This window comes from Ictalurus furcatus, chromosome 7 (assembly GCF_023375685.1).
Source record: "Ictalurus furcatus strain D&B chromosome 7, Billie_1.0, whole genome shotgun sequence".
Taxonomy (NCBI): domain Eukaryota; kingdom Metazoa; phylum Chordata; class Actinopteri; order Siluriformes; family Ictaluridae; genus Ictalurus; species Ictalurus furcatus.
The window spans coordinates 25,930,821-25,944,494 of NC_071261.1; the positions used below are offsets into that span (position 1 = coordinate 25,930,821).

At 41.7% G+C, this 13,674-nt stretch overlaps 1 protein-coding gene across 3 annotated transcripts in view; it reads left to right on the top strand.

Moving 5' to 3' along the window:
- The window catches only part of svep1 (sushi, von Willebrand factor type A, EGF and pentraxin domain containing 1), a 100,440-nt gene that overhangs the window by 52,653 nt on the left and 34,113 nt on the right, over window positions 1-13,674 (top strand). For all 3 annotated transcript variants that reach the window (XM_053629426.1, XM_053629428.1, XM_053629427.1), the window contains exons 7-17: window positions 802-996; window positions 2,398-2,516; window positions 4,055-4,184; window positions 4,433-4,540; window positions 7,575-7,706; window positions 8,963-9,154; window positions 9,327-9,448; window positions 9,552-9,657; window positions 10,658-10,849; window positions 10,997-11,230; window positions 12,963-13,124. In XM_053629426.1, the coding sequence (XP_053485401.1) occupies window positions 802-996; window positions 2,398-2,516; window positions 4,055-4,184; window positions 4,433-4,540; window positions 7,575-7,706; window positions 8,963-9,154; window positions 9,327-9,448; window positions 9,552-9,657; window positions 10,658-10,849; window positions 10,997-11,230; window positions 12,963-13,124 (1,692 nt within the window). The remainder of the gene's footprint in view (window positions 1-801; window positions 997-2,397; window positions 2,517-4,054; window positions 4,185-4,432; window positions 4,541-7,574; window positions 7,707-8,962; window positions 9,155-9,326; window positions 9,449-9,551; window positions 9,658-10,657; window positions 10,850-10,996; window positions 11,231-12,962; window positions 13,125-13,674) is intronic.

Sequence of the window (13,674 nt, forward strand, 5' to 3'; positions counted from 1 at the left end):
AAAGAGAGATGTTGTTCGGGGTGAAGGCTTCTCACTGGCTGTGTGTGTGTGGCTTTTCTACCACTGTGTCCAAGAATGCAGAAACCCCATGTTTCTGTAATGTGGGGAAACTCTCTCTCTCTCTCTCTCTCTCTCTCTCTCTCTCTCTCTCTCTCTCTCTCTCTCTCTCGCTCGCTCCTAAACTAATATTATGGAAACTATGTCTCCAGCTTTAAAAGAGCATTATCACACCCTAAATATAAATGTTTTATAATGTTTTATAAGAGTCGCCGTGTTACAGAATTAGGCCAGTCATCTTCATACATTAAATGGTTAAACAGTTCATTAATTAAAATACTATTATCACAATATTTATAATATTTATTTAATAACATTTAGTTAGATTTAACCAACCACTTTCTAAAGGCTACCATTACTCATGTTATGATTACATATCAAAGAGCATCATGTTGTTCTTTTAATCGAAAATTAAATCATTCCTTTCTGGGACTCTAACTCTGCTGCCTGACATTCCTCCTGTGTTTGATGGGCTCCAGACAAATTAAAGGAATTTTAAAAGCTGCGTCATTTATTTTTCTTCATTTAGTCGAGCCAAAATAGGCCTACCCTAAACCATTATGATCACTGTCATGAGGAAAATTGAACATGGTAACATAATATCAAGTGCTTGGATTTATAACTTTGATTAAGTATCTGATACAGAAATAATGAGAAATAAAATTCATTGATTCCTGATCTGTTACTCTGATAAGGTGTCTGTCCTCACACCAACTCTCAATTCTTTATGTTGTCCCCTTTCAGAGGTGCGTTGTTCCCCCATGGTAACCCCGGAGCAGGTCCGTCTGTCACCTCCTGCCTGTGGAAAAAGAGCAATGCGGAGTGGAGCTGTGTGCAGATTTTCTTGTCGCCGTGGTTATCGTCTCCTGGGTAATCCAGAGGTGCGCTGCCTGCCAACTGGGGACTGGAGTAACAATATACATAAAGTCACCTGTGCAGGTACCAGAACTGTGTGTGTGTGTGTGTGTGTGTGTGTGTGTGAGGGAGAGAGTGAGAGCGAGAGAGAGAGTGAGAGAGTGAGAGAGAGTGAGAGAGAGTGAGTGAGAAAGAGAGTGAGAGAGTGAGAGAGAGTCTGAGAGAGAGAGAGTGAGTGAGAGAGAGTGAGAGAGCGTGAGTGAGAAAGAGAGTGAGAGAGAGTGAGTGAGAAAGTGAGTGAGAGAGAGTGAGAGAGAATGAGAGAGAGTGAGAGAGAGTGAGTGAGAGAGTGAGTGAGAAAGAGAAAGAGAGTGAGAAAGAGTGAGTGTGAGAGAGAGCGGGAGAGTGAGTGAGAAAGAGAGTGAGAGAGTGAGAGAGAGAGTGAGAGAGTGAGAGAGAGGGGGGGAGTGAGTGAGTGAGAGAGAGAGAACGGGGGAGAGAATGAGTGTGTGTGAGAGAGAGAGAGAGAGAGAGAGAGAGAGAGAGTGAGAGAGAGAGAGCGGGGGAGAAGTGAGTGAGAGAGAGAGAACGGGGGAGAGAGAGAGGGGGAGAGACACTGCTAGTTGTCTGTAAGGTATGAAATGTGGTATCACAAGCGTGCAGATGAGTGCAGATGAGTGCAGATGTGTGCAGAAGGGATGTCTGGTTCAGCAGGTGGTCTTTTTTAATGCTACGACACCCAGCTGAACTTTCCATGTAATGCCCAGCAGGCTTAATGGAAACTCCTCAAACATCCATGCGTGCAAAAACTAAAGGATTCCAGTGAGCAGGGCCTGACGTGTCCTGACTGAGCCCAGGCAGAATCTGAATAGAATTGATGGCTTCTGCTTTCTATCAATAAGATGCCCTCTCCATCTGCACATTTATTCAGTCGGACCAGGGGAAGATAAGGGTTACATGCACCACTGTGAATGCATGCATGCAAGCGTGTGTGTGTGTGTGTGTGTGTGTGTGTGTGTGTGTGTGTGTGTGTGTGTCCCTTTGTGTTAGTACACATATTTATGTGTGTTTTCCATGTTTGATTCTGGCTCAGACCCAGCGAGATGCTTTTATAATAAAGTGTATTGCTCTAACCCAAAGTATTTAACTTCTAATTTAAGTTTTTAAAAAAAACCAGCTTTTGGGACATCAGTATTCATTTATGAATAACATTTTTTGTGGAACTTCTTCATGAATTCTTCTGTTCAGATGTGTTTGCGAATTTAGCTTCAGTTGTGTAAAACGCGTGCTTTCTGAGTCACTGTAGAACTATTTTTCAGATGGAAGGATTTGTGCTTAATCGTTACCAACATATTAAATGCACTCATTTCCTCAGTTTTGAGTTGATGGTAAAATTTATTTTCAGCCCACCGTTACTTCCAAATCATCCGAGGTTAATTTTAGCATTCTTATTGTTTTATTTGGGGTTTGTTATAATTCTCATAGATGCAGAGCCTCCATGGATTCAGTGTCCTGAGAACATTGTCACACAGACCAACAAGCATCAGGGCTCCTCCAATGTCACTCTGAGCGCACCAGTACTGAGAGATAACTCCGGAGATGAGGTAACTTTTATTTGACTTTTCTTTTCTCGTTTAGTCTTTTGAACTTTAGTTTCTCCTCAGATACACACATCACAAGAAACAAGAGCAATCTGATCCTTCATGTAGAGTTTAGAGGGTGTAGTGGAACCAGCTTTTATCCCATGTTATTATAACAGACACTCATATTGCAAACCCTTACAAAATTGAAACAATAAGCCTTCCTAATTGGCTATGGCTGGAAATGTCTGAACAGGATCCAGTTAAGCAGTGCTGAAAGGTTCTTCATGTTTTTTTGTTTTTTTTACAGTCTGAATTATCATAGAAACTTAGCAAAGTTAACAATGATATTTTAGAGACCTACATGTGACCTGGTCCATGGCACTGACTCAGATTCCCTCGCTGAAATGTCAGTAATCTGCGCCGCTCCTTCGTGTGCTCTTTAATTGAGCTCAAGACATGACGTAAATCTGTCCACTTTTTGGTTCGGTAAATCCAGTCATGTCAGTTTCGACCATACGGTAATGATTATTTATTGCTCTAAAAAAACAAAGTCCTTTTTACAGAGACAAACTGGAGAATCCTGAACGACTAGCCTTAACAGATAATTACTGTCAAGCGTTCTGGCTTTGCTCTTACATCCAGTAAGAGTTTTTACTTGGAACTTGTGGGCAAGCTATCAGAGATCCTTGACCTCAGCATCCCACATGCCTATTATAGTGTTCATGTTTACGTCACCAGCACTGAAAGGTCTTAAAGCCTTCATAATTATGTCAGTATCCATTAGCAAAAAAATATCATATTACTCACCTGGAATGACAGAACCAAAATAGCTCTAACGCATCACTTTAAACTGTTAACAGATCACTGAAACTTAGACAATCTCACAGCAAAACTGAAAGACTATTTATATTAATGAAGTTCTGCAGTTGCTACTCAGCAGTTACCGCTCAGAAGGTCGAGAGTTTAAATCTGGACACTCCAACCCCGGTTTCACCATCAGGACAATGGCCTGCAAATAATTGCCTGTAAATGGAAGCAACTTGATCTCCAAAATATTTCACAATATCCTGAGAGCAGATTCCCAAACTTACCCCCTAAAGCAAAACCTTTGCTGAATCATTTTTTTTTTTTTAAATCATACTTTTTAATCTTTTATTGTGAAGCATCTGTGAACTTAGCTAGCTCATGTTATCAATTTTGTTATAGCAGCTATAAACATTTAATTGCTTACTTTCAATTAAAGTTAATTGAGCAGAAAAAATATAGAGAATCCGCCAAAAAAAGCAGAGATCCTCCATCTTCATGGCATTCCCATGTCGGAAAACCTTTAACTCTGATTGATGATGCAGATTGCCCACCACATGTCCTAGTCAAGTAGGTACTCCTGTAGAAACAATACCATATTAGAGTGAGTGCACTAATATAAACCTGTGAGGTTGATTACAGCCGGATTACAGCTGCCAGTGCTGCTGTTCAGACTTCAGACTTCAGAACGTTCAGATTTGAGACATTGCTCTGGTATAAAGTATAATAAATATGTACTCTGGTTCATTTCTCAGGTTGTTGTCCAGGTCACACCCATTCTTAGCCCTGCCCAGCCTTTCCCAATTGGCACAGAAGTCATCACGTACACAGCTACTGATCCTGCTGGGAACAAGGCCAACTGCTCCTTCACTGTCACTGTTATCGGTGTGTCCTGCTTTCCAACTTATTTATAATGCACTGGACATGTCCAGGCGTCTCTGTCCTTTTAATTAAAAATGTATTGTTTGATTTTTTTCAGTGGAATTCACTATGTTTTTTATTATTATTATTATCTTAGGCACAAGTGCAAGGAACCCAGAGCATGCACTCGACTGCCTTTATTTGGTCCTCAGTTTTTTACAGGACGTTGCCGTAATCATTTTGGAATTCTAACAATGTTTCTATTTCCTTAGATATGGAGCCTCCGTTGATTGACAGGTGCCGGTCTCCGCCCACCATCCAGGCCACAGACACGGAGACGCCTGTCTACTGGGAAGAGCCACAGTTTTCAGACAATTCAGGTACACACCCACATAAATGGAGCGTGAGAGAGAGAGAGAGAGAGAGAGAGAGAGAGAGAGAGAGAGTGAGATCGATGGAAATTAAGGAACTGAAATGGAGTTAATGAATAAGGGCAAGATATCCACACAAAGTGTCCAGGAAAAATGTAGCCCACGTTGGAAAAGGCCAGGATTCCGACTGTGGTGTCGTGAGAACTGAATCTATGGAAACCAGGTTTCCATGGGCCATGTGTGAATCAGACAGCTCCCGAAATCCCTTGCGAGCGTGTGCTAGACCCATCACTACAGGATTTTACTGCATTCACCGATTCAGCTGATTCGCAGGCATTCAGGAAACGTTTTCCTACATCGAGAATTTATCAGATGAGATTTCAAGGCAGTGATAAGCCAGGGTCGGGGTGTATTGCTTTGTTAGATGCAGGAGAGGAAAATAGCAAAGCATTTCTCTGTACTAAAGCAGGCATTTACAGCATTAAAGTAAAACCATCAAATTAAATGAAACATGGTAATCATGCCAGCACACACACACACACACACGTGCAACTGGCCCAATGTGGCTTCTCTGAGGCGATCTGTCGACGTCACATCAACGTTATTCTGACGATAGCACTCTGTGGTTTTCCGAGTCCACACCCTGATGCCGGGCTATATTTAGGAAAGCGTGGCAGCGAGAGGCACCGTCCAGCAGCCGCTGCTCCCAGACATTTGTCAGACAGTTTGGAATGGCTGTGGAGCTTCTCTGTGTACTGTGGAAAACACTGTGTGTGCGCATATGTGAGTCATGCACGTGTACGCATGATCGTGTGTTTGTGTTTTGTCTGCATCACTCTGAAATCACTAAAATAACCTTGAAACTGTGCAAAATTAGGAATTTTATTACTGCCCACAGCTCTAGCGGTGATTTGGCTCTAGCGCTGGAGCTTGTTGATGCTCAGACAGCACACTGACTGCATTCACGGGTCAACGTGGTCCTGTTTATTAAGGCTTTACGCACAGCCAGTGCGAATCAGTTAAGCAGGTGTATGAGGGGGCCAGTCGAACATTTACAGAGTACTTTTAGTTTTGTCTGGGACGAACAGTCTGAGGAGTTATTTTACACTTTTTACACATCACAGGATTTTGTTTGTAATTCAAAGGTTTCTAAAACATGACTGAATCTTTCATCTTTTTTTTTTAATATTAGTGCAAACCACAACGCTAATGAATTCTCAAAACGAATCAGTCAGAAGGTGTTTCATTTTCTATTTAATTCACTCATTCTATATTATTGGGCGGCTGTGGTTCAGGTGGTAGAGCGGGTTGTCCACTAATCGTAGGGTTGGAGGTTCGATTCCCGGCCCGCGTGACTCTACATGCCGAAGTGTCCTTGGGCGAGACACTGAACCCCAAGTTGCTCCCGATGGCAAGTTAGCGCCTTGCGTGGAACCTCTGCTACCGTGTGAGTGTGTGTGAATGAGACACAGTGTAAAGTGTTTTGTAAAAGCGCTAAGGTTAGAAAAGCGCTATATAATTGCAGACCATTTACCATTTATATTGTATCTATAGCAACAACCTGCACTAATAACTTACACAATCTAAGCTTAATAATAAACATAGTAAAACACGTTGTTACTTAATAAAGTAAAACGTGATAGTTTGTATGGTGAAGTTCTCTCTAAAGAGCTGTTTATTTAATTTTTTTACCCAGTGTCAGCATTTTGTAAATGTCAGTAAGTTTTCCGCTACAGGAAAGGATTCAGGATGGAGGATTTTACACGTCACAGTTTCGGAGTAACATGACAAGCAGCACTTTTTATCTTCAAAGTTAATAAAAAAAGGACTGGTGGTGAGATTGCTGAAGTGATTGGTGAGGGAACTAACTTATTTCTTGGATAGTCCACAAAATTAAATGTAACTGGTTAAAAGTATGGTGTGTTGTTAATTAATAAATAAATAATGTAATAAATAGGAAATGAATAGGAAGCTTGTTGTGGTATAAGAGGAATAAAACACTCTGCACCACATCTCACCTCCACTTCACTGATGATTTTCATACACAGTAACAACACAGTCTGTCACATTTCATTCCTTGAATCCATTTTTCTTTTACTTTGAATCATATTAAAAATGTAAGATCTCACACTGAATTTGAAGAAGTTCTGTAGCCCTTATCCCTGCTTACTCACCAAACACTTGGCACACTAAATTTGGCACTAGTGCCTGACCTTTATGGTGTTTCTCCACAGAAACTGTGTTATAGAGTCAATATTTGTAATACTGTTTTTACTACATATCCCTCAGCTTGTGCTTTCAAAAGGGGCTCTGTTTCTACCCTGCAAAAAGTTTAGTGAAGCCAAACATGATGAAATGTAGACTTATTGGTGTAATAAAATGATCAAATAGTAAAAGATTAGACAGCGTTGAAAAAAATCCAAAGAAACAGTGCGATGAAGGGCAGAACATTATTTCAGTAATGAATGTACGTTTATTCCAACAAGAGAGAATAAAACATTTGTAGTTAATAAGTTATTAACTCACTTGATATTTTTGTTTATTTAGGGTGGTAATGATTTGACTATTCATCAGAGGTTTGGATACAAGTGCAGGTTTATCATGCAAATAGCAAAGCAGACCAATCCAATGGGTAAAGGCATGGGTAAAGGCATAATCAGGAGATGGGAAGCTCAATACTAAGCAAACCAGTTATTAGCCAGTGATTAGCTAGGAGTGATATTTCATAATGAACTGAGGTCTGTGCTATACATAGTGAACTCGTGATTGGGACCAGGCGTGTGTATGTGATTAGATGTTTGACCGGAGAGTGAAGTGGTCATGTGACCGGTCAAGTTTGTTATTTGGTGGATGATTCTGGGAAATGGAGTTTGTGTTTACAGATGTGACCAAAATGTTGACTGGTTAGTACATTTGGAAAATGGCAGGCCACAATTAACGAATTAATTCCAAGGCATGTACACAATGTTAGTGTTTCAATACAACTCATATGGATAATTAAATGTATTTTTCCAATTACAGTGAAGTGCTTACATTGTTCCAGGTGCTCAACTGAACATCTCCAGCACCCACTCTTCTGGTGATCCATTTCCTGCTGGAGAGACTGCAGTGTATTACACCGCCACAGATCCATCCGGCAACAACCGCACTTGTGAGCTCATCATCACAGTGCAAGGTAAGTACTGTTACACTCTCACTTTTACATTGCACTCTTTTCAATTGTTTAGCATGTATAGCTTATACAGTACAATTACTGAAAGTAGCTGATATGTTGCAATGCACAATTCATTCTCAATACAGACGTGACACTGATATGGGGGTGTGTGTGTGTCTTTTGGATTGAGAAACAGTTCACCAAACAAAAAAAATATCCAGCCAACAGCAGTGCTGCGGTCACAACCTGACACTGATGAAGATCATCAATAATGATTAACTCACACTATTCATGCAAAGAGGAACTACAGTCTTTACCGGTACACCTACACAAGGTGGATTCACATGGTATTCTAATGAAGTGGCCAGTTAATATACACAGTTTTTAGCTCATCAAGCCTCATCAAGATTGCTGCATTGTTATAGTTTCAGATCAGTTCCAGAAGCATTAATATATCACTGCCTTTGCTTTTACTGGAAATGCTTCATCACCCAAATAATATCTGTTCACTAGTGGTCACATGGAGGTGTCTTTTCTTTAGGTGGACAGAATAGAGGCGGTCTAACACATGATGCCTAGTAAGAGAGAAGGGTTAACAGTCAGTAATTGTGTACCTATAACTGTATTGTTACTGTATATTATAGGTTTACCTGATAAAATGGCCAGTAAGATTATTTGTGTGGTGTCCTGGTTAAACCATTTGTGACATTTTCGAATATATATATATTGTTCTGAACATCACAGGTTTCCCTGAACGTCGGTGCAGTCGCATCACAGACACTTTTACAAACTTATTTCCATTATGCTATGACACAATTGATCAAAGTCTGGTATTCACTCTGTGGGGAAATCCCACTTTTTTTATGCAGACTGGCTGTTTTTATCACCGTATTTGTTTAAATGGCTCCGGATACAACATGATCTTTGCAGGAAGATAACCAAGGCAAACAAGCAAGCCACATTTTTGGTGAAATATAGTATTCATGAATATATTTCAGTTTTGGTGGAATATATTCCTGGTTTCTTAAAGGTGTTAAAGGATGTTATAAACAGAAATCTGTTTGGTCAAAAGCTTATTTTTTAATCTCTTTTGGCCCGAATTCAGCTGCAAGGACATCCGATGAGTTTTCCAGACGCACACGTTTCGTTTTTCTGTGTTTTGTTACCAGTTACACTTTTTTCCTTGACACTGTTACCCTCAGCCCACTCATAAGGCTTTCTGTAAAACTACTTTGCTCTGCATAGATTCCTAATGCTCTTGATGCATCTATCCACAGGTTCCACGTGTGAGCAGCCATACGTGCCCGTCAATGCAAATTTCTCCTGCTTAAAGGAAGAGAAGGGGGTGAATTGCACACTGGTTTGCAAAGAGGGTTACAGTCTTACCCAGAATGCAGTGCACAGCTATTTCTGCCCCAATAATGGCCGATGGGAACCACCACGAGCTCCAGACAGACCAGACTGCTCCCGTGAGTATCCTCCCTTTGATTTCTCCCTTAATTTTTCTGCCTCATGTTGCTGTTCCCACTGGGCTGTAGGAATTCATTCTACCTGCCACAGTTCATTATTTATTTCACATACTACTAGAGACAAACGGAAGGTCTGTGAAGATTGCTTACTACAAAGTTTTCTTGTTTTTAGAGAACAGAATAGCCAATAATGGCTTCAAGCCCTTCGAGATGCTGTTCAAAGCATCACACTGCAACGATCCAGACCTGCTGAAGTCCTTCACTGGAGATTTCACTAATATTCTAGGAGATATAGTGAGATTTCACACACACACACACACACACACACATGCAGCACACACATGGTTTTCTGTGGACCCTCATGATCTGTTTTTCTATAACACCTAAAATCCTACAGGTTCCTAAAATATGCGGCGGAGATGAGGTCAACTGTAAACTGGAAGTGATGACGCAAGGGCAGTGTCTGGAGTACAACTATGATTATCCAAATGGATTTGCCATTGGTGAGAGTCCACTGCCTGCACAGACTCAAATATGTTACCATAAATACTGCTGACACTTTCAGTATTTTAGCCATAATATCCAGTTTAAAATATCCAGGTTAAAATATCCAGGTTAAAGTGGAATAATGAAGGATTTATCTGTCAGAACATTAATGTAATGATGTTTTGATACTACAATAAGTGTCTAACACCATGGTTCTTAAAGTGGGACCAGGGACCCCCAGGGATCCATGAAGCTTAGCCAAGGGGTCCATGATTTTCTCATTCTATTACAGTGGTGGAAACCATAAACCGCTAGAAGTAATGAAAAAAATAAATAAATGTTTGTAAAATAAATTAGGGGGTCCATGATTTTTTAAATTTTTACAGTTAAAGGAGACACTAATAATAATAAGTTTCAGAACACCTAGTCTAACATGATAAAATGCTCAAATGCCACAATAACAAAAAATAAAATAAAATAAAATTAGTCTGACCACTTTATTAAAATGTCTATTATTGGTAGCGCAGTGGGCTAAGACTTTACGTTTCTGTTAACATTATTCTTGTTGCAGTCCTAAGTCTGCTTGCTATCGAGAGCGTTATACCTAACAGGTTGTTTTGCGAAATGCTGTTAGTGAATAGCGACAGCCTAAAAACCTACATGCAGATTTAGAATTCAAACAAAGTCAAAATCAACATGTCCATTTGTACATTTTAACCAGTTCTATTCATAATGTTTCACAAACTGATTCTATCTAATTTATATTCCAACATCTCTCTCTCTCTCTCTCTCTCTATCTCTCTCTCTCTCTCTCTCTCTCTTCTTTCTCTCTTCTCTCTCTCTCTCCTCTCTGTCTTTCTCCCCCCTCTCTCTCTGTCTCTGTCTCTCTCTCTGTCTGTCTCTTTCTCTCTCTCTCTCTGTCTCTATCTCTCTCTCACCGTCTCTCTGTCTCTGTCTCTCTCTCTCTCTCTCTCTCTCTCTCTCTCTCTCTCTCTCTCTCTCTCCCTCCCCCCTCAGGTCCAGGAGGATGGAGCAGTAATGGTCAGGACTATGCTTACTTTGATAGTGGTTTTTCTCCAGATCATCAGCGCACTCGCCTCCAGCAGGATGGTGTGTTCCACGATACTTCCCAATTGAGGGGTAAACGTCATCGTGAGATCACGGGGCCCACACGTGACCAAAAGATCCAGATATACTTTAATATAACAGGTATACTAAGTATACTAATCTTTTCAAATAGATTCAGCTTTCTTAGTAACTACAAAAGTACTGCATAGTAATCTCCTCTAACATTGACCTAAACATTTTAATGCAAAGACTTGGTGCTGTTCTTCCAACATCTCTCCTTTCTCCCAGCAAGCATCCCACTGCCCCTGTCGAGGAATGACTCGGTGGAAGTAGCCAATCAAAAGCGACTCTTGCGGACACTGGAGTTATTGACCAATCGACTGAAGAGGACGCTGAGCAAACAGCCACTGAGCGCATTTCATGTATCGTCTGAGATGATCGTTGCTGATCCTAAATCTCTGGAGAGTAGGAAGGCCTCTCTGTACTGTCGCCCAGGATCTGTGCTGAAGGGCCGCATGTGCGGTGAGTTACTGAGCGCCCTCCTGCATGAGAAGTCATCACACACCAACTTTTTTTTTTAAATAATCAACTTGAAATGTTTCAAACAATAAAATCTGTCTGATCTGTTGATCACACCATGTGCTCCATCTCTATATGATGCATGATAATGCCTCCTGTACCTCACTAGACTGTTCTTATACATGCTGTAAAGTGTTTGATTAGTTTTAATAATATGAATAGGACACTGGGGATGTATAATATTTCTGCTGTCAGGGGACAACAGTGTGCAGTAGAAGATCTTGTTATAGTCTTGTTTCTGCTCATATCACTGCTGAATGTGTGAGTCAGAAGGTGTTGGGCAATTTTCTATAACAGCAACTCAGACAGTAATCTGAATCATTTACTGTCAGAGAGAGAGAGAGAGAGAGAGAGAGAGAGAGGGAGAGAGAGAGAGAGAGAGAGAGAGCGGGGGGGAGCGAGAGAGGGAGAGGGAGAAAGAGGGAGGGAGAGAGGGAGAGAGAGGGAGAGAGAGAGTGAGAGGGAGAGAGAGGGAGAGAGAGAGGGAGGGAGAGAGAGGGAGGGAGAGAGAGAGCGAGGGGGGAGCGAGAGAGGTAGAGGGAGAAAGAGGGAGGGAGAGAGAGAGAGAGAGGGAAAGAGAGAGTGAGAGGGAGAGAGAGGGAGAGAGAGAGGGAGAGAGAGGGTGGGAGAGAGAGTGAGAGGGAGAGAGAGGGAGAGAGAGAGGGAGGGAGAGAGAGGGAGGGAGAGAGAGAGCGAGGGGGGAGCGAGAGAGGGGGAGGGAGAAAGAGAGAGGGAAAGAGAGGGAGGGAGAGAGAGAGGGAGAGAGAGGGGAGAGAGGGAGAGAGAGAGAAGGAGAGAGAGGGGAGAGGGAGAGAGAGAGAGAGAGAGGGAGGGAAAGAGAGGGAGGGAGAGAGGGAGAGGGAGAGAGAGGGAGAGAGAGGGAGAGAGAGAGGAAGGGAGAGAGAGGGAGGGAGAGAGAGAGAGGGGGAGAGAGAGAGGAAGGGAGAGAGAGGGAGGGAGAGAGGGGGAGAGAGAGAGAGAGGGGGAGGGAGAAAGAGAGAGGGAAAGAGAGGGAGGGAGAGAGAGGGAGAGAGAGGGGGGAGAGAGGGAGAGAGAGAGAGGGAGAGAGAGGGAGGGAAAGAGAGGGAGGGAGAGAGTGAGAGGGAGTGGTCAGGGAATGAGTGTTTATAGCTGTTATAGCATAACTAAAAGTAAAGGTATCTATAAATGGATAAAAAGTACAATGTGTTGTTCTTTAGTTAATAAAAAATATAATCACTGTAAAAATGTCTGTGGAATAAGAGAAACAAAACACTTCAAGAAAGGCAGTTATAGGAAAATACTGCATCACACATCACACTGCCAGTGAGTATTTTCCTCTAACAGCATGCATCGTTGTGCTTTATTCTTTATTTTGAATATTTTAGTTGATTTAAATTATTTTGTATATATTTTATATATAGTCCATTCAAATGATCATTTTAAATGAGTTATGTATATTGTATAAAGTACTTTAACTGGCATTGTGTGTTATATAAATGCATTTTTGTTATAATTAGCCGTTAAAAATGATTATATAGGATTAATATGCACTTGTGTGTATTGCAGTGGCAGGTATATTGATAGATCACTTGGGGAATATAAAACTTTAAACTGCTCTGTGTGCTAATCAGAATAACACCCAGCTGTAATGCTGAGAGGGTGAACTGAAGCCTCTGTCCTGTGTGTCCTGTAGTGCAGTGTCCAGTGGGGACGTATTTCTCGGTGGACTATGCTGAGTGTGAGAGCTGCAGGAGGGGATCGTATCAGGACGAGGAAGGCCAGACAGAGTGTAAACTGTGTCCAGATGGTTTCTCCACCCCTTACCTTCACTCTCGAAGCCTGTCCGAGTGCAGAGGTAGGCTCTTGAGCAAAGCCAGAAATATGCCATCAGATGTAAAATGCAATGAATTAAATCTGAATTATTTTTACACCATTATTAGAGTCATGACCTCCATCCATTCAGATTTTTTTTCCTTTTAATCTTTGAGTTGAAGCACTTGAGTGAGCCATATCTCCCTGCAGTTCTCACCTGGTTTCCCACTGACGCTAAGCAGGGTTGAGCTTGGTCAGTACCTGGATGGGAGAACTCCTGGGGAAAACTAAGGTTACTGATGGAAGTGGTATTAGTGAGGCCAGCAGGTGGCGCTCACCCTGTGATCTGTGGGGGTCCAGTTCCCTATATATTCCCTATATATATATCCCTACACTATACTGTAAAAACAGCACCGTCTTTCCAATGAGACGTTAAACCGAGGTCCTGACTCTCTGTGGTCATTAAAAGTCCCAGGACACTTATCGTAAAAGAGTAGGGGTATAACCCTGGTGTCCTGGTGAAATTCCCCCACTGGCCCTTCTCTATCATGGTTCCCTAATAATCCCCATCCCTGAATTGGCTACATCACTCT